The sequence below is a fragment of the Pungitius pungitius genome, chromosome 2, assembly GCF_949316345.1.
Source record: "Pungitius pungitius chromosome 2, fPunPun2.1, whole genome shotgun sequence".
Classification (NCBI taxonomy): Eukaryota; Metazoa; Chordata; class Actinopteri; order Perciformes; family Gasterosteidae; genus Pungitius; species Pungitius pungitius.
The window spans coordinates 11,989,717-12,009,746 of NC_084901.1; the positions used below are offsets into that span (position 1 = coordinate 11,989,717).

The window sequence follows — 20,030 nt, forward strand, 5'->3', positions numbered from 1 at the left end:
AAAGTACATCTGTTTTTTTTTGTGCAATTTATTTTATCATAAAGCTCATAGGTTCATCAAAATGAAGCACTATACCAATGTTTGCATAATCTAGCTGTGTATTAGCTGTCACATTCATTGTCTATTGGCGGTCCATGCATTTCTTTAACAGCCAACTTCAAGGTGCAGTTTGATGGAGTCTGTCGAAACAGCAGAGGACGCTGTGCTAATCATCGCTCGTATGTATATATCCGCCTCAGTGTCACCCGGATGTGAATCTTAGCAGGAACACATGTTGCTGCAAACATTGGTCGTGTCGCCTCTGAAATGGACTTGAATATGAAGAAAACCAGCTCTCGGGCTTTGCTGTCGTGCGGGAACGGAGAAGGTTTGAATGTTTTTTATTAGCGGACGTATTGCTGGAAGAAAAAAAAGAAGTTAATTAAGAAAAGCTATAATACTTTGCTTATGTCAGATTACACTTCTTCCTCAGAGCACCGTAATTGAATAAATATTAAATAATAAATATCTTCCAGAAACACTAGTACCGTCAAATCTATCTGCTTAAGTTTCTTCCACAGAGCTTGTCATGTTTTTGCCAAGCTAAACGTTCCTCAATATCTGAGAGCCTTATCTTATAGACTGTCAGACATTCTTATGGCTTCCAAAATGTTGTGTTACGCTTAATAGTAATGCCCTGTACAGTTTATTCTCACAGAAATGAATACCTCCTACGGTTTATATATATATATTTATATATGCATATTTTGTTGCATCTTTTATCGGGTATTAGTATTTCAATGTAATGTATAACAGACTTTTTAATGACCCCTTGCCAATAATGAAAAGCTGTATAAATAATACGTTATCAATCATAGCCTTATAACATTCAAACGGAATGAAAGTTTTATTTGAATCTCTATTAACAAAGTTAATTTATCGTAGCTTGAACAGGATCCATCTCAGATCATTTTACATCTGAGGGAGAATGTCATTGTCTGCACCACTATGATCTCTTTCTACACCACTCCACACAACCAATGTTGTGAAAGTGAAACACTAATTTGACCTTTTAGTTGACGCCTAGATGTCAGGGCATGTCATTGTGTTCTCACTGTGTGCTTCCTTTACCCATGACTTTGTATCACATTATTAGGTCTGAGTGAGAAGCTCCTCCTCAAGCCGAAGGCTGGCAGGTCCCTGCAGACGGAGAGAGTCCCGAGGAGCAGCGGTGAGACCAGACGCCACTTCCCGTTGCTCGGAGTTACTGAGCTCTGATCTTCTTTGGGGGACGCAACATGAAATTTAGATTTTATATTGACAAACTGCAGTATTGTGTGCGGAGGGTGAATTAAAGCGTTGAGTCGGTAGATGGTCTGGCGTTTTGGCAGGGGGTGGTTTTTATAAACCTTATCTCTCCAGACGGCAGCAGGTTGAAGCCGTGGTGTTCTGGCTGGTTTTAATGATGTAGATGAGTTTGTGTCTTTGCCTCCTTTTTTTTCTAAAACAAACAATCTGCTCCTCACTCTTACTGAGTTCAGTGTTGGTTGTTCTTTCCTCATTATATGAAGTCATTTTTGTTTATAATCTGCATTTGTCTTTTTAAAATGTAGCTTTTGTTAGACCCATTGAGCCCGAGGTGTGCTGATGGGCCTTGTTGTTGTTGTTGTTGTGTGTCAGTGTTGGAGCGGCTGCAGAGCTTCCTGCCCCAGATGGCCGCGGCCAACGAGAAGCTGAAGCAGCAGATGGACGACGCTCCAGCCGGACGCTTTGACATAGAGGACGTGGGGGGGGCGGAGAGGGTCATAGAGATGGTGAGTCAGGCCCCCCCCCCGATATGAACGTTGCATGTCCTTGGGTCGTGTGTGGTACGATCCGATCACAGAGCCGATGTCTCCCTCTTGTCCTTCAGGACGTGGCGCTGGTGGAGCTCAGCGACTCCGAAGATGACGACGAGCAGACTTCGGAGGAGGAGGAGGATGAGGAGTCAGACTCCGATGAGGGGAGCGAGGTCACGGAGCAGAGCCTCATATTACCCGGTGACAAAGGCAAGAAGAAGAAAGTCAACATCCAGGTTATCCATCAGCAGGGAGAGTAGGGAGAACTGTCCGACCAACCTGACGACGTATTTGGCTTCTTTTGGTCCTTTCCTCTTGAGGTGAAGTGGACCAAACTGACCCGAACATGCGCAGGGTTTTTACTCCACAAACGCCAAGAAAAGGACGTTCCTGTGTGGGGGCACAGGTCTTTCCCCGTAACCATAGGAACGTCTGTAGATATTATTTAGTACATGTTAAGGGTACGGAGCCAGAAGAGACGCTGTGGTGATCTCATTGAGCCTGATGTGATTGGACACCCCCCCCCCCCCCATCTGTTTAGGTGACGGACTTTACTTGCATGAGGCACAGTTCTGATCTGCTGAAGATGGGCAACTAGAAGCGCTCGGTCCACATGGACGGATTCCTCTGACCTGATGGCACTGAGAGGACCATTCAATACCACGTTGTCTGGTTCACTTGTGATGCGTCGTACCATTTCAGTTAAAAAATACCTCTTTTGTTCATTATGTTACATTCAAATCATCATGTCAGTATTTTGCTACTGGTGCCTTTTTTCAAATTTATTAAAACTATTTTGTATTTACATCATGTGTTCATTTAGGGATCCAGATGCTTGGCCATGAGGTTGAGTAGGGATGTACCCAACGCTTTAATTCTTCAAAGCTTCTTAATCAACATTTGGATGTTTGATATTTTTTGCGTCCATTCAACGTGCACAGTTTGTATTTGTGGGTTTACATTGTGTGAGGGTTTTTCTGTGAAGTTCTGAAAATGAACACCCACCTGTTGATATGCACTTTGAATGAAAGGTTTTCTGGGTGTTACTATAATCTTATTTAGTAACATTCAGAAAGTTGCAGTGTTCTTCTCAACAGCTTTTAATCAATACCTCAAAGATGCAAATTACTCCTTAATTCATTGATATAAATAAAGTAATGCCTATTTGATCGTCTGTATTCCATTAATGAGTATTTTAACAGAGACTAATCATTTAATTTCAACACTAAATTTAATGTTTTGGCCCCAAAAGAAAAATTAATTAGTTACATTCAAGGGGATTAAACTATTTGGCCTCAAAATACAATCTGATTTTGACATTGTTTTACGGTTCATGTGTTGAAGAAAATAAAGTGGTTTTATCTAGTTCAAAATATACTTCTGGGTTCAATGTGTTGATCATTCACTGTGGGACACCGACGTGTCCACTTCTCAGGAAAATCTTTGGGCCAATTATGTTATATTATGTTTGAAGTTCACCCTGGAATCAGAGTTCAATGCAATATGGTTCATTCTTCAAGCAAAGAACACGACCAGAGTCCCCCTCCAGAAAACCAAAGATTCATTGTTTATTTATTCGTGTACAGTGCGGCTGACCTCCCATTTGACATTTAAAGCCCAGCCTCTTTTCCCTTGTCAACCTTTAATTGACGTCAGTAAGTAAGTGATTGTCATATCATACCATCACATGTGGGCTCTTTTTATCACAGCCTTGTCCTTCCCAAGACAACCTGACCACACACCTGCTGCAGGAGTATTTCCTACAAGAGACTGATTCTTACCAAATCAACCTATGTTTAAGCATTCAGAACACACTATATCCCACTTGTTCTCAATATGTGGATATGTGTGAATTTTATTTAGATCTATTAGACATATTTGTTTAATAGATGTAATCTGTGGTGCTATTTTGATAAATTAAACTCAAACATTCTCACCCTTGTGATCCGAAATTCACACATTTAAACAGTTGATATGAAATAGAAAAAGTGTATTGTATAGTACTTCAATTCAAACAAACCTAACATAACAAATAACTAACAATTTCTTTTTAGTTATACTTTCCAATATGTATAATATCTCACTTAAACTAGTAATTTAGTTCTTACTCCCCTCTCCTAATTAACCCTTGGTGTCTCTCAGAACCATAAATAGTGCTCAATTTCACCTGGAAGTGTTTGAGACACCTTAGAGAGAGATCTAAATATATTGTTCCAACATCATTTGTACAAAAATGTTAGAGAGCAGGACTAAAGATGTCTTTATCAACAGCTGGCCTGGCCTTCAACATCAACACAGCATTCTTCATACTTTGAAATTCACAGATTACTAAATTTATTTACCCTTCCTATAAATCGTCTTCTGCTGGAAGTATTTGTTTGATCTACTCACCATATTTCCTGAGTAATTATGGTAGCACCACCTCTGGAAAGAGCAGGAGTACTCTGTCCTCCCATCAGGCAGGACACAAGTTTCATGAGTCACTGCCGCATTACAGTCAAATTCCAAGCAAAGTTTATTTACCCTTGTATGACATTACTGGCTGAGGACATTCTGGTATTGAAGGGACACATCCCGCCTTCTTCACAGGTCGAGAAAACCAAACACCTGCTTCTTGGCCCTTGCTGCTTGAGTTGAATAATAGATTTATTCAATAAGTAGACGTGTAATAAGCTCGCTATACAGGATACCCTACATAAAAACATCTTGCTGGTATGTCTTTAATAAATGTAATATTGTGCTTGGACAGTCTTCTTGTTTAAAATATATCAAACCACTTTCCCTAAAAGTGTTAGAAAAACTGTAAATCTAAATATAAAGTGATGTGGGGGCATCACATCTTGAGTGTGTAAGAGGGGAGAAGGTATCGGATGGCTCACAATATCTGCTGTAGTGTAAATGAAATACTGATGAAAGATATTTAAACCCGACCTGACATTCAGACTTCAAGTAATGTAGAGCCTCTTATGAGGTTTGACACCTGTCTTAAAAAAACCCACTTTGATTGAACTAACTAGGGTTTAAGTTAAGTGTAGGTGTTTGTCTTTTCAACAAGATCTCCTCATAACATAACTTTTCATGTGATGCTATGACGCAGCGAAAAGCTCAAGTATTGGATGTCACAGCTTCAGCAACAAATGGGAATAATCAATAACAATGTAATTAAACAGTCACTAGATGGTTGAATGAGGTAATCTATTTGTTACCAAGTTTCGAGTCCCTAAACCATGTTTTGTTTACATAAGTGAACTGTACGTGTCAAGGATGAGATCATTCTTAAAGAATGGTTCTTCAACTTGCATTAAAAAAATAATAATAATATTAATACAATATTAGACTGTAACACGTCCTAAAAAAACCTGGAGGTTGCTGACCTCCAGAGCTTTAACTGCTCACCTTGCGGCGATGTACTCCAGGGTGTGTGAGGAAGCTGTGACATCACTGTGGGGGCGTGGTTATAGCTGACCACATGTGACTGCCAAACAACTTTCAACCAGAGAAAAGCTAATGTAAAAAGCTAGGGTGTGATTTAGAGGGATCCATTGGCAAAAAAAGAAATCAACACTGTCTCCCTGCAGAAATACTCACAAAATGCAATCTCTTCAAATTGAATGAAAACAACTGCGTAAAGTTAGGTTTAAACAACAATGTCACAATCGTAAAACGTTCTGTTGCACACTGGTCTCGCGGGTGAAAACGTTTAAAAAGTTAAAAACCTTGTAAATGGCCGTTGAGCTGAGATTATTCTCACAAACTGCTTTAAGCATTCAAATGTAACTCTTACTTTTTGACCCCAAATCCCATCATGTCACTGATCAATCTCAACCACCAATAGCCTTACGTACTTATAGTTGGTTTGCTGACCAGGTGAACCTCTCATTGTTAGTCTTTCCAGGCAGAGCATGGGCTGCTCCAAAAACAGTTCACCTTTGTGTGCAGATGGGTTATATTCCTTAAACTAATAACAGACCACATCTGTTAATGAGGAAACAAAGAGATATAAAAAGAATGAAAAAGGCAGTGTTGCATGATCATTTTCTACTGAACTGATAAAAATGATTAAACTGATTTAAATGATTATTCATGACGGGAATACTGTTTTCAGGATGACAACAGTGTTTTTAACGTAAAAAAGCTCCTATGCAACCAAAACCTTGAAAAGAGTCAGAACCAGCTCGGCTCCCATAAGGGTTCCATGTTTAAGCTACACAGATGGGTGTAAACCACATGTGTCCCTTGTCCCAGGTCAGTCACATATCCCAGACTGTTGCTCTTATTCAGACACACACACACACACACACACACATACTGTCCAGAAGCAATGCTGAATGAAGCTGGATGTCTGACTGAAGCAGACGTACGAGTTCCTCCTCGAGTTCCTCCCAACACATTTGGTTTGTTGGGATAGTGTGAGCCTCAGTACTCCACAGTCACTGCTTTGGTCTTGAGGTATTCCAAGAGAGCATCCTCTCCTGTGGACCACACCAACAACAACACAAGGATCACTGGATGCTGCTACTAGATGAACTCTTTTAACAGGGGTTTTAATTCCTCACATTTGATTTGATCAATTTTTAGAGCCCACTAAGAGGTTGGAGTATCCTGTATAAAAAAACTGTGAGCAGAATTGATAGTAAATGAGACCTTCTTCCCTTGGGGAAAACCACTGGTTTCAGCTGTGATTAAATCTATTCCTCTCTCTGATCAACGAATTACTGAAAGATCCTGTAGGAAGGCGATCACTCTGAGAGGAGTTCTTGGAAACGGGGAGTTCTCTAATGGAGTCTGCTTCTCTTTTGGGACGAGTTTTTTTTTCTTTTTTTGAACCGTATAGCAATTTACCAAAGCAGCCAATCTAATCAAGCAAGAGGCAGGCATTACTACTGTACCACTGACTTCCTTTTTCAAATACCGAAAAATCAATCCCGGCACTGCCTGATGGAACGAGTTTTTGTGTAATTTGCATTATAATGTGAAATGCCCCCCCAAATATTGACTTACTATCTCAAAAAAAACATAGCATCAAAAAACCAATGACTCAAAATAATAAAGTCATTGATTTAAAAGGCAGTCACTGTGAAGCATTGTGTGCAAACTTTACACAGTCAATATAGCAAAACACAATTAGAATCCAAATGAATGATTAAAACACTAGGAAATGAACACAACCTTCTATTCTCCTGCCTAAAACCAATCCCCAAGAGGCTATAGGTGTCCCTACTCACCGAGGTCTTTGCCAAAGCCGGACTGTTTGAAGCCACCAAAAGGTGAAGCCACATCTGTCTTGTTGTACGTGTTGACGAATACGGTTCCGGCGTCGAGCCGCTCGCTCACGTACATGGCCTTGTTGATGTCTCGGGTGAACACACCTGAGGCCAGGCCATACTCTGTGTCGTTGGCTCTCTGCAGAACGCCGTCCACGTCTCTGGGGTTTGTCGGAGGCAAAGAGAACACCGGTTAGCGTCTCGAATAGAACGGTAGCATCGGCTGCAACAAGTTTATGAAGACTCACCCGTCTTGGAATCTGGACACCACCATGATTGGGCCGAAGGACTCCTCTTTGGCGATGAACATGTGGTCCTCCACGTTAGTGAACACCGTGGGCTCCATGAAAAAACCTGAAACAAAATGGTAAATGGACTGCACCTGTAAGTCTCTTCTCTAGTCTTTCCGACCACTCAAAGCTTTTCAACATTACGTGTCATCATGCTCCCATTCACACCCATTCGTATGAGGCTGCACATGTTTTCTACCTGGCCTGTCCACCTGCCTCCCTCCGTACACCAGAGTCGCTCCCTCCTTCAGTCCAACCTCGCAGTACTCCAGCAGCTTGTCCAGGTGGGCTTTGTGGTTCTGTGGGCCGTGGTCTGTGGAGCGATCCAGCGGGTCTCCGATCTTCATCTTCTTGAGCTCCTCCACCTTAGTGGAGTTTGGAAAGGGTGGAGAGCTTAATGTATTTCTGATCAAACTGACACTATCAAATTGCATTATGGGATGCGGTAGTGCGTTCGGTAACTATATGGAAGACTCTTTCAATTTGCTACGTAGACTTGGAGGTCAATGTGTAAGTTAGCATTGGTCTGGTACCCACTGCAAAAAGCAGTGGGATATTTACTGACATATTGGATGTCGTTCCCTTGCACCAGACTTATGCGTCGCTCACCACTCGGCTGATGAACTCATCGTGAACGGACTCCTCCACAAACAGACGTCCAGCAGCGATGCAGTTCTCCCCTTTGTTGAAATACACAGAGCTCATGCCCTGTGAAGCAGACACACCAGAAGATGATTCAACTTATTCTCTTTGGCTTAGCTACAGCTTTTGTTATTTAATGTTTTAATAGCGCTCTAGCTGTGAAATGCAAAAAATGTATGAAGGCATGATATACCCTAACCCTTTTATAATTATCATAATAGTATTTACTTTGATCATGACCGAGCTGTTAATCATGGACAGACACACAATGATCTATTTTTGATACTTCCTGGTTATTTCTTTGATGAATAAATTAGTCTCTAAAAAATGAAATTGATTAAAAAACTTCCTGTACAAAAACATATTCAATTCAAACCATAGAAAAAAGCAAATCTGGACATTTTACATCCTGGAATCCCAAAATGTCCATCAATAATACCAGGTTTGAGGTGAACCTTCTACCAATATGTATCAATTGACTAATTGTTTCATCACTAACATGGTGATGATCCCACAGCAAAACAATTAAGAGGCCCCCTCCTCACTGTCTCTCACCATGCGAACCGCCTTGTCCATGTCGCAGTCACTGAAGATGATGAGAGGCGACTTACCCCCCAGCTCCAGGGAAACCTTCTTCAGGTTGCTGAGCGCACAGCTGCAACAGGAAGTCACGAGACAAAAGAAGGAGAGTGAAGTTTCACCTGACATTTAAGTCGAGCGAGCAATGACTTTGTCAGCTGATACCTCTTCATGATCTGTTTGCCGATGGGTGTGGAGCCAGTGAAGCCCAGCTTTCGGATGTCCGGGTGGTCGGACAGACGCTGTCCCACCATACCACCTGGATGATGGGATGGGTCACGCATTACTGATAATTATTCCTTTTGTCAATGGATACCATAAAAGACTACAGCCGACCACGTGAGGCTGATGTGCTTTAATAGACATAGTACGTTATTAGTAACTAGCACTAGTAAACATTGATGGCGATCTATGGCTCAGAAGAACAACATGGAGCAGGATGGAACTTGTTATTATATATACAATTACGTCTCAAATTTTATTCCATTTCAATAAATGGACCATTCTAATTTTAACATATTGTTCTTTTAACAAGCGACTGATGTCTGGTACCACTATTATTGGTCAGATGATAAGAACAGAAAGCAGACCTGAATTTGTGTTCATTACCTGAACCTGGTAAAATGTTTATGACTCCTTTTGGAATGCCTGCTTTCACCGACAGCTCAGCAAACTTCAGGGCCGTCAACGGCGTGACCTGTAAATATTTGGGGATGATGCATGAGACACTCGCCAGAGCTTTGGTAACAGTGCGTTATTACTACAGCGCGTCTCACCTGGGCGGGTTTGAGGACGAGTGTGTTCCCCGCAGCGAGGCAGGCGGCGCTCTTCCACGCCAGCATCATGAGGGGATAGTTCCACGGGATGATGATGGCACACACGCTGATACAGGGAAAAGACAGAGAGTAAAACACACACACAATCGGAGTCAGCAAGGTGTGAGGCGTGGGTGTGACCCGGGGCTTTTACCCCAGAGGCTCTCTCTTGGTGAAGGTCAGATTACGATTGGGTCTGGCCTGGTTGATGGGGATCGTCTTGCCCTGAAACAGAGAAACCACGTTGGGCCTCTGGTATCACCATCCTTTAAATCTGTTAAAACTGCAGTGTGTGTTTGTGAGGTCCAACTTTAAACACACATGGATCTTGTCGCACCAGCCGGCAAAGTATCGGAAGGTCTGGATAGACATGCCCACGTGGGTCTTGAGGGCCAGCGTGTACACAGCTCCTGAGTCGATGGACTCAATGGTGGCCAGCTCCTCCTGGTGTTCCTCCATCAGGTCTGCCAGCCTGGGGAGGGGGGGGGGGGGGCATAAGAGACAAGGACCTAACTACACTGTTCTATGTCATTCTAAAGTCCTATTGTGACATAAACAAGCTTGCGCTGTATCCTAAGACTAGGTTTAAAACCACCAGAATAAAGGATGTAGCTCTTTTACATTTACAAATCTCCACTGCTCTCTGCGCACATTTTGCTGAATGTTAATAATGTTTGCATGTACGTAGGCTGAAACTATTAAACACCTCGATGAAACCCCAGAAATACGGGCTGTGTCATTTACAGTCGCGGCCTTTGTGCTTTGTGCAGTCCCACTGCAGTCCTCTAGGTGGCGCTACTCACTTGTAGAGCAGGCTGCCTCTGTCCCTCGGGTTCATCTTGCCCCACGGCCCACTGTAATACGCTTCTTTGGCAGCCGCCACAGCCCGATCTACATCCCCTACCGAGGCGTAGGACACCTTGCAGATCACCTGAGGAAGGATGTGACACGCGGCCCGATGATTACTAAGAGAATCAAACCTTCCGTGTGTTGTGTGTGAAATTGGCTGTCTGTGTGTGGATTGGGACAACAGTTACTCACCGATCCGTCAGTAGGGTTGATGGTTTCGTAGACCTTGCCGTTTTCTGCATCCTCAAACTTCCCGTTGATGAAACATTGGTTTGGCATCTTCACTGTCATGTTGTTTACTTCCTTTGTTGCCTGAATACAACAGTAGAAGTACAACGATAACAGATCAGCCAACACCTACCTGGTTGGAAGTCTCACCCCACTTTGAATGTAAATCACCCCACGCAGGCCAACTGCGACATAGTAACGTATGACACTGACATATGCAATGACTAGCTCCTCCTCCTGGTCCTCCCCTCTCAGCTTGCGGACAAACATCTGGATGAAGTCCCTGAAGGTTGAAGCCATGTACACATCCTCGTTCTGCAGCTGGACGCCTGCACACTTCTGCTTCACCTCCTCCACCAGCCTGCACACGACAGATAACAGCGCTTTGCAGGGCTTACAGTCAGCACAGTAGCTCCGTTTGGATCAAAATGGGTTTAAAATAATTCATGGGCTGGCGTCCCTTATTTCTTTGGATTTTGTATTATTTTCAAATAGAATCTATATTATTATTTTTATCTTCAAACAGAATCCCCTATATTATAAGTAAGCCAGAGATTGTCAGTTCAGTTGCATGTGGGTGCGTGCATATGTGTGTCAATCTGTCCGTAGAAAATGTCACACACTATTCGATCCATCATCTTGTATGTCAATATGTCATATAATCATTTAGGACTGGAGTTCTGGCCATTACAAGGGTTTGCAGTAAACAAATATATGTATAATTATTATATTTATTGTTTTAACCAACGGTAGAGGCCAGTGATGAAACTGACACATCAGTGTCACACTATTCAATTAGGGGGTACCCCCACCCCACCCCCGCTAAATGCTATGCTAAAAACATGCCACATTTTAGCTTAAAACTGACATTTTGGTTGAATGTTTAACTGGAACTATTGCAAACCGGATATGTTATGAAGTTATAACTGAAGTTATGCACTTTAGAGTAGTTAACACATCCCTGTTTTCATTATCTCTGCTGGCATCTTGTCCGTAAGGGGTTGTTGTAATACTGATTTCTGGATGCCAGAAGCGCTTGCTATGGGGTTTTTTTTTTGTTTGTATTGCATTTTTCTTTAGGTGAATTTAGAAAAAGGAGGGGAAATTACTCACGTTTTTTTTCAGACTGCTCATTCAGGGCTTCCATGATTTGGGGAATTACTTGATCAAATGCAAAAAGATGCAACTGATAGTAATGTTTCTAACTATGTTCCAACGTAACAGGTGATCATTTGTTTGTAATGTGTGACCCAACACTCCGTCGGCCTCCTCCCTCACCTAACAACATCCATGGAGGCGGCTCCGCACTTGAAGAAGTCTGTGGTGTCCTCAATGGCAGGGACATTGCTGAGGATGCCCTTCCAGATGTTCTGTGATAAATTAAATCATTCTTAGTCAGTCACATTTACTAAAAAACAACAGCGCATTATTCAAGAGAAGCAGTGTGGAAGCAATCTACTAAACAAAGTCCACAGCCTGGAACTTGCCCTGATCTCCTCCGCCATCTTGTTTTCGTCGTCGGTCAGCTCCACCCTGGAGCTTTCCCCAGAGGAAAAGTATTTAGAGGCAGGGATCATCTTCCCATCTTCAAACTGCAGGTTCTTCACCACGAGCTGGGGACCAAACAGAGAATAGATCCACACAACTCACGCTGGATTTGAATCTTCTAGGAGCCTTCGGCTGTCTCTAAACCCAAGGTTTGTATACAGAACTCACAGCTTTCCCATCGCTTCCGTACAGCACGAGGCCGTTCTGGGTGACCAGGCCCGACTGGGAGGCCCCCTCAATCTCCAGGGGCTGACCGGCAGGTACAGACCCCCCCAGCATGGACGAGCCGTACAAGGTCACAGACTGAGGAAGAACAGTAGGGAGGATTTCCATCTGATATTTACTCACAGTGGTCACATTTGAAAAAATGGGCTACAGGTTCAGGAAGCTAGGAAGATTTTTTGTTCTTGCCAATAGTTTAGAAGATTCCAAAATAAATATTGACCTAGTGCCAGTTAGCTTAGCTTAGCAAAATGTCTGGAAATTAGGAAAGACAGATAGCCTGGCTCGACCGTAAAAGACTTTATTACTGTTTTTTTGTGGAAAAATCTGTGGTTTTAGTGAAAATGGTGGTCCTAACTTTCTGGTCTCACCTCACCATAAGCTATTGTAAGTGAGCTCGTCTCAGAGCCTTATTTCATTACCTATTGGAGTAACCTATTCCTTGACGTAAGAATAAGACAAAACACATGTTTTTTGTATTAAATTATTACAATAATACAATTATTTGTAATAAATTAATAAACCCGTAAATTTTAATTTAACCAAAAAAAAAACAATAACGGCATGTATTGCATGTAATATATGTTTGTAATAGTTTTTGTCCCCCTAATTATTAAATAATTATTAAATTATATAAACAAATGCTCATGCTATGAAAAGAAGAATACACTATATTAAGAATTGGAGCTTTAAAGGAAAAGATGCCTAAATGTGTGGTTCAGCGGCTCCACAACACATATGTGAGCCCACGTCTGACTCCTCCAGGACGTAACAGAGAGTTGAACAAGCTGAAAATGCCTCGTGCCAAAAATACCAGAATCTACGTCAGCCGTGCAAACCTCTATCAGTCTGACCTCACAATACACAGACAGAATGTGTGTGTGTGTTTGTGTGTGTGTGTGCGTGTGTGCGAACGCTTGTTTGTTTTCCAGGAAAACACACCTGACCATCTATGAGGGTCCAGGCACCAGGAACTTTGTCATGTCCGCGGATCCAGTTGTGGATGGCCTCAGCCGGTTGGGCCAGGTTAATCTGCGGGGACAGAGACCCATGCTGACAAGTCAGATTCATTTCCAGACCGGGTCACCCAGGTTTCTGAGAATCAGAGGGAAGCGCAGCAGCTGGTCGGCTCTCGCTGGGCAGCACGCGGTAAACCGATGCTGCGCTAAGAATAGCACATCCACTGCTTCAAGGGGCCAAAGACAAGCCCCGCCTCTGTCTTTCTTCTTGTGAGATAAACAGCTGCCAGCCTCTCAATCTTACATACTAGGCACTGTTGCGCCGCATTTATTTAGTAAACATTTGCATTTGGGGGAATGAGGCATTTCTGTTTTGAATGTAAATGCAGGGTCCTGATAAAAACTTGGATATCAAGCTCAGGACACACCTGCTCTCTGGCTGCTGGAGGAACTGTGGCTCCCAGGAGCCCAACCACGTCCACGTGTTGGGGGCCTAGCCCAAAGTCAATTGGATTTATGCACATACTATAACTATACAATTTTTGGGATCTAGATTTAACACGGAGAAATATTACAACAAAATCCTTTAGTGAGTACTAAGAGTAGCTTCTTGAAATGCTAATACAAATAAATGGCTTAGTCTAGCCATGCCGTACAAAGCATTCATAAAGACATTATTATGGAAACATCCAGCTCCATGAGGCTTCAGGAAGGGAGATTTGAAAAAATGTAGGGGAGGTGAAAAATTTAAGCGTCCCTCGTTTAAATTTTCATTAATTGTTCATCATTTTATATATTTTTTTTCCTTTGAATGAAAAAAGAAAGCGTTCATATTGCCATCTATTTTTGTGTTCTTTTACTGCATTAAAAATGGACACTCCCACCCCCCTCCCGGCTGTGACCGATCCCTGCTACTGAGACCCTCCTCGCTTGCTCCCTGACTGCCAGTACCAGATGCCCCTCAGCTGTGTTGATACACCAATTAGCCACAACACTTAGAAGGATGAACCTACACTTTTCCAACAAAACAAAAGAGACAGGAGAGATTGAAAGGTTTGGCGAGACATTTGTTTGTGTCTTAGTTCGCTTTTGCCCAACAAAGACTGCGGTGAACGAGTGAAAAGTCCGATCAGAACCACATATCTGATGTGTGAGTGAGGAGTGAGGCCTCTCACCTTGGAGTTGGACTTTTTCTGAATGCCCTCGTAGCTCGCTCCTTCCTCTCTTTGGGGAATCCGAGGGGCCTTCCCGTCAGCAATGAGCTGTACCGACTCCACCTGGAACAGGGAACAGTGTGAGGTTGTGTGTGTGTGTGTGTGTGTGTGTGTGTGTGTCTGCGTCAGTTTATGTTTAACTTGTGGTGATGACTCTTGATTTCACTTCTTATTAGATTAGATTCAACTTTATTGGCATTCGTTCCAGGCGGTTACCATGGCCTTGATACCCTCTGAGAAGAGGAAGCGGTTGTAGAGGGTGTCCACGGTATCGTTGGGCTCCACAGCACACTCCCTCTGCAGCAGGATGGGTCCGGTGTCCAGCCCATCGTCGGCCCAGAACACTGTGAATCCAGCTTTCTTATCGCCGTGGATCAGGGTCCTGGTGACACACAAATGTCCCAGGGTTGTGGGATCAGAAGAGTAGGATGTAAAGTTGACCATATGCCTAACCAGAGGGAGGGAAGCCTGCAAACGGTCAGCTGTGCGTTGGGGTAACCAAGCTAACAGCTAATGAAACCAAACACACGGAGGGTCAAAAGGTTTCAGCTCAGAGGAAGCATTTAACTGTCAGCATAAAGCATTAAAAATGAACTGCACTCAAGCTGCACTGAGCAGGTGCAAACATCTGCAGTGAACAGATTGTAAAGCCCTGTGAGGCACATTTGTGATTATGGGCGTAACAAAATAAACATTTTTTTAAAAGGGAGTTATGTGCTGTTACTAAATGTTTGGCATTAGCTGAGCTATCCGTCACCCTCACAGCCCCCTGGCTTTAGCTCCATTTATAATAGTGAGACATGATCGCGGTATCCATGTCCACGTCTTACTCTGGTAAAGAAAAGAAAAAACACATTTCACAAAAAACGATTTCTTCTGACTTCAAATTCCTAATTCTTCAGCAGTTAATCATTATGTCACCAGTGGTATGAATGGCAAAAGTTCTGTTTACACAATTTAAACGCTTTTTTTTACCCTGAGTGAGAGTGATAGTAAGGGCGGAGAACAAACGGACTTGTAGAGGGAGAGATAAGGATAGCAGCTAGTAGTTTAGGGTCAAACAGAACTGGTTTAAACCACTCGCTACACCGAAATATAGCTGCCAACCCCCCTCCAGCCCTTCTCTGACCCGGTACACAGGAGGGTCTATGGCCTCTGAACTGCACTTATAGCCGTAAAGCTGTTGTGAAGGAAAGAACTAAATCAAAGGCAGAAGAAGCTACCTTGAAACATTTGTTTAACAGATGGTTCCAGGCTCAGATGTTGTTAGTAGAGACTCGTAAAGTCAACACTCTTGTGACATATCCAGGTATAACCAGTCGCAGGTCAGAATCTCCCTAAACATCATTAGAATATAATTCATATTTTGATTATTCAAATGATTTCCCACATCCTATTATTTTTGTTTTATAGCGCTCTCGCTTGTGCTGCTCCCAGCCTCAGGTCAAGATTCAGCCTTTATTTTTCAGCTTTCATCCAATCATATTTCAGCCATCATGTGCTGATATTGGCCCTCAGAATTAACAGTGCAGAGGCCTTCACAGGCACAGAGGTGGATTCATGTATTGCACATGCCAGAACAGTATGGCAGTGGTAAATAACCAATATTTGGAGCACTGATTTTATTTATTATATATTAGGAAACCCACGCATATTTTATAACAGTGCAGTTCATTGGTCAGCAGTGGTTACAGGTGTCTGTATTATGGGAGACGCAAACATTCAAAGATAAGTTATCATTCAGCATATAATTATATCCTGAATGATCGCTATGTGAGGTTTGATTCCCTCGTTTCTTCTGACCAGCTGCCGCTGGCGGAAGGTGACCGTTGTCTTTCTGGTTAAGTTATGGGGACAGTGGGCCAAGAGCAAAGTCACAGTGGTGACATCCTTTAAATCAACTCTTAACTAAGAGCTTGGATTTATTGAGAATAACTCCCCACCCCCCTCCCCCCTGCTCACCAGTTGATGGCCGAAGCTCCTCTGTGCAGGGGCAGGAGGGACGGGTGATAGATGATGGAGCCGTGCTTGGGGTCATCAATGACGTTCATGGGGATGAACTGGGAGCAGAAGGGCATGACGTTGAGGTCGGCTCCCACTGCCTTGTAGGCTTCTACAACCTCCGGGATGGGCTTCCCCTTGACCCGCCACCGCGGGAACTTGAACACCGGCGTCCCGTCCTTCTCCGCCGCCACAGCTGAAAGAGAAGAGGGGAGGCCCTGATGGTCTCAGTAAACATGACATAATAGTTTCAATCTTGTGTTTTATGTTTCATGCTTTATTGACCGATAGTCAGTAAAAACTTGAGTTCACATTGGGACTTTGAACATTAAGCTGTGTCATCGACCCACAATGCACATGCGCGTACGTACGAAGGAACCGTCGTGATCACCAATGAGGGTACTTAAAGGTATTTTCTTTCCAACTGGCAATTATCCCCCAAGGAACATTTACATGTAATAACATTTATATAATACATAACTTGTTTTATTTAGATCTTTCTTTGGTTTTTAAATGTCCGGTATGGAGACTCACTTTCCTGAGGTTACCATACATACTAACTATGTGCAATGCAAGTTAGTTGTGCATTTTGATTACAAAGTGTGGAGCCCTTCCACTGGCTGAAGAGACAGGAATATTTTCAGAACTAAAAGGAGTCAAATACTGGAGAGAAAAGGGGGAAGACAGCCAGTGCTGAAAGGGGGCCTCCTGGAAAGATTGCATCATACACGGCTCAGAATGTATATGTTTCTCCTCAGAGCTGCATCACTGGGGGCCACATGGGGCCTCTCTCCACACACAGACAATGGAGCCACTATCCCGCGTTAGGCACGTCTTTGTCCAGGAGCACCACTGATTCTACACACTTTGACAGCAACGGGCCCCTGATGACCCACGCAGGACCTGGATCTTCAGGAGCCCTCACTTCCAAGATTCCCTGTCTTGTAATGTTTGCACAAACACAATATATTTTGGGGGTTATTTCATGTTAGGTAGTTAAGTATAAAGTTATATTTAAAACTTACAACCATCAACTTAATAAAAGTCTAATACTCAACGTCTTCTCCTCTAACTGGCCCAAATAAAAATCAATGAATGCTGACAGCTTTAACTGAAGTAGCCAAAGCTTTCGGAGGTTACTCTACTGAAACAAACCACTGAGAACTTTTGTTAAAATCTGGAATCTTTCAACGGCTCTCACGCTGTTGTGTGTATTTCCGCCTGTGAGAGTGTTTTGTGTCCCCCGACTGAAGCCACCTGTCCAAATTGCCTCACCTCCTCTATGTATTTTGTCTGTGTGTGCCCTCCCGCCCCCACCGTGACACTTTGTTTTTGTCGCTCATGTCAAGTGTTCTCACACACTTCACGACACCTGGTATTTTATGATGTTCGCAGCAGTTGCTCTGGGTTTCCCGGATTGATTTGGTGCAAGTGGACTGACACGGGCCGAGGTAACTCACCCAGGGGGTCGGCCTTGCCATCCTTGTCGGGCACCGTGAACACGCCCACCACCTTGTGGCCCTGCCTCCTCAGGTTGCTGTACACCTCCTGTCCAAACAGGCTCTGTCCTATTATCGCCAGATTAAGCTTATTCTGGTAGCAATTCTGAAAAGCAAAACACACACGTTAGTTTCAGCTTCAGCCAGTCCAAGTCTGCAGCGCTGCAAATACTGCAGGCACATGCATGAAAGTGCCCTGGGCACCAGGGGGGCCAAGGCGGCCCTCACACACATCTCCTAGAGCAGGGGTGTCAAACTCATTTCAGGTTGGGGCCTTAACAGTTAAGTCTGTCAGAGCTCCACTTCTTTGATCATAAGGACTTAGTTGCTGCAAACAACATCACTGGCTCCAAATACAATACAAGTATCCCTGACTATTTATTAATTAAGTAACACTGCAACCAATATGTTTTTCTTATTGATCTGCTTATTTGTGTAATAAATCAACGGATTGTTTGGTGAACAACACACACCTTCAGAAGTTCTTAAGTTCTTATGTGACATCCGGACAGATCGATGGGGACTACACGCCCCCCCCCCCCCCCACCCCCTGGCCCGATTCCCCTTCAGCTATTCAAGCGCACCCCTCCGATCACCCGGAGCAGCGCGGCGTGTTAGGCACGTACCGGCTTTCCCACGCTCATCGTCGACGGCCTCTAGGCACGCGTGTTGTGATGCATTCAAAGCCCTCAGGTAGCTCCACTGAAAGGAACGAGCGGGCAGCTCTGCGGGGTCGTCACCAAGCCGCACTAAGTGTACAGTGCGGAGAGCCTGCACGCTGATGCAACTCCTCCACATCATGTACAGTGCATTCTCGCTACAGTACCGGGAGGGAGGGGAGGAGATAGAGGCGGGCAGGCCGACGGTAACGTGGCAGAGTGGTTCACCGATTCGCCGTTTTCTGCCTGGTAGCCGGGAGTATGTGAGCTGGACGACCAGGGACGAGCCCGGCACGAAACCGCGACTCACTGCTCCCCAACCAGGCTCGTTCCCGGCTGCGGCAGGCGCTCACATTTAGCGGCATTATTTGAATCATCTTTCAGTATGCGTTTTCTGGTACAGCAAAAGAAACGTTACTCACGGACGTGCTGGAGAATTTCCTTACGAATTGACTCGCCGTCCACAACATAATGGTGGGGTTTTAAATATATATGTATTCAAAAAATCTCTAAAAAAAAAAATCCAAAAGGCTGCAGGATTTATCCGACCTGCTGTTGAGTTATGTGCGCTGTTGTACACACACACACGCGCGCGCGTACCCACACGCACCTGCCTCTAAATGTGTGTCTGGGAGTGAGAGGAGTGGCAGTGGAGGGGCTCGCGACAGCCGGCTTATACTCGACAGCGGAGGGAGACACCGATTACGTGCTGCTCCTTACCGTGCGTGCGCAGTCACGAGGTGCTTGCTTGCTGAGTGCCGTTGCGGCCGCGCGGTCACGCGATGGGAAACGTGTGTGTGTGTGTGTGTGTGTGTGTGTGTGTGTGTGTGTGTGTGTGTGTGTGTGTGTGTGTTATTCTCAAGCCTGCGGTGGTTCAATTGCTTTTTCAGGTGGATGTTATATGAAACTGCCAGAAGGCAAACAAATTGACTTAAGTATTGGTTATGGGTTTGCGTTTTTTAAATTGGCCTGGTTCACTTCATATGTGGATAAATCATTGGTCAATACGCCGGACATTTAAAACAAGTGTATTGAACTTGAAAAATATTTTAAACCGAATAGTTATTATTAATATAATAAAACTTCATAAGCAAAACAGGGACTTGTGTCCAGGGACGATAAAAGTAAATAGCAAATAGGATCAATTTAACTAAAAAAATATATTTAGTTACCGATCTGTTCAATATTTGTAATCACTGTATTATTACAATTGCATTTATTTTTACAATATAAATCACTGAATTTGCCTCACCTCTAGGAAAATATGTCCGTGTAAAGAATGCTGAAATATGAAAAACAACAATTGTACAAGCTGCCAAGTGAATGGCTGTTTAAGATATTGTTGGGTTCATGTAAATCTGACTCGATGTCCCTGACTTTGATAAATACTTCTAACATCTCCCTGCCGTCGAAGGTAGAAAAGCAGAGATCCGCACATATTGAC

At 43.6% G+C, this 20,030-nt stretch overlaps 2 protein-coding genes across 4 annotated transcripts; one reads left to right on the top strand and one right to left on the bottom strand.

Annotated features, from left to right (window-relative positions):
- Positions 1 to 226: 226 nt before the first annotated feature.
- On the top strand, positions 227 to 3,194 carry nopchap1 (NOP protein chaperone 1). Its single transcript, XM_037462619.2, has 4 exons — positions 227 to 367; positions 1,136 to 1,210; positions 1,660 to 1,793; positions 1,892 to 3,194. Exons 1-4 carry the CDS (start codon positions 307 to 309, stop codon positions 2,075 to 2,077), a joined length of 456 nt encoding a protein of 151 aa, XP_037318516.2. The 5' UTR covers positions 227 to 306; the 3' UTR covers positions 2,078 to 3,194.
- Positions 3,195 to 4,314: 1,120 nt separating this feature from the next.
- aldh1l2 (aldehyde dehydrogenase 1 family, member L2) lies at positions 4,315 to 19,307 on the bottom strand. 3 transcript variants are annotated; one of them, XM_037462616.2, is made up of 23 exons: positions 19,009 to 19,306; positions 17,889 to 18,033; positions 16,390 to 16,624; positions 14,644 to 14,809; positions 14,389 to 14,490; positions 13,197 to 13,286; positions 12,201 to 12,335; positions 11,972 to 12,097; positions 11,763 to 11,854; positions 10,698 to 10,845; positions 10,449 to 10,568; positions 10,211 to 10,338; positions 9,729 to 9,879; positions 9,562 to 9,632; positions 9,369 to 9,474; positions 9,202 to 9,289; positions 8,758 to 8,851; positions 8,569 to 8,668; positions 7,981 to 8,079; positions 7,571 to 7,736; positions 7,330 to 7,435; positions 7,043 to 7,242; positions 4,315 to 6,289 (listed from the first exon to the last, which is right to left on the bottom strand). In XM_037462616.2, the coding sequence occupies exons 1-23, from the start codon at positions 19,054 to 19,056 to the stop codon at positions 6,234 to 6,236; spliced, it is 2,772 nt and encodes a 923-aa protein (XP_037318513.2). In that variant the 5' UTR covers positions 19,057 to 19,306; the 3' UTR covers positions 4,315 to 6,233. The 3 variants fall into 3 exon arrangements, with proteins under 3 accessions (XP_037318513.2, XP_037318514.2, XP_062416403.1); XM_037462617.2 differs by lacking the exon at positions 19,009 to 19,306 and adding an exon at positions 18,554 to 18,723; XM_062560419.1 differs by lacking the exon at positions 4,315 to 6,289 and having other exon boundaries at positions 7,035 to 7,242; positions 19,009 to 19,307.
- Between the last annotated feature and the right edge of the window lie 723 nt (positions 19,308 to 20,030).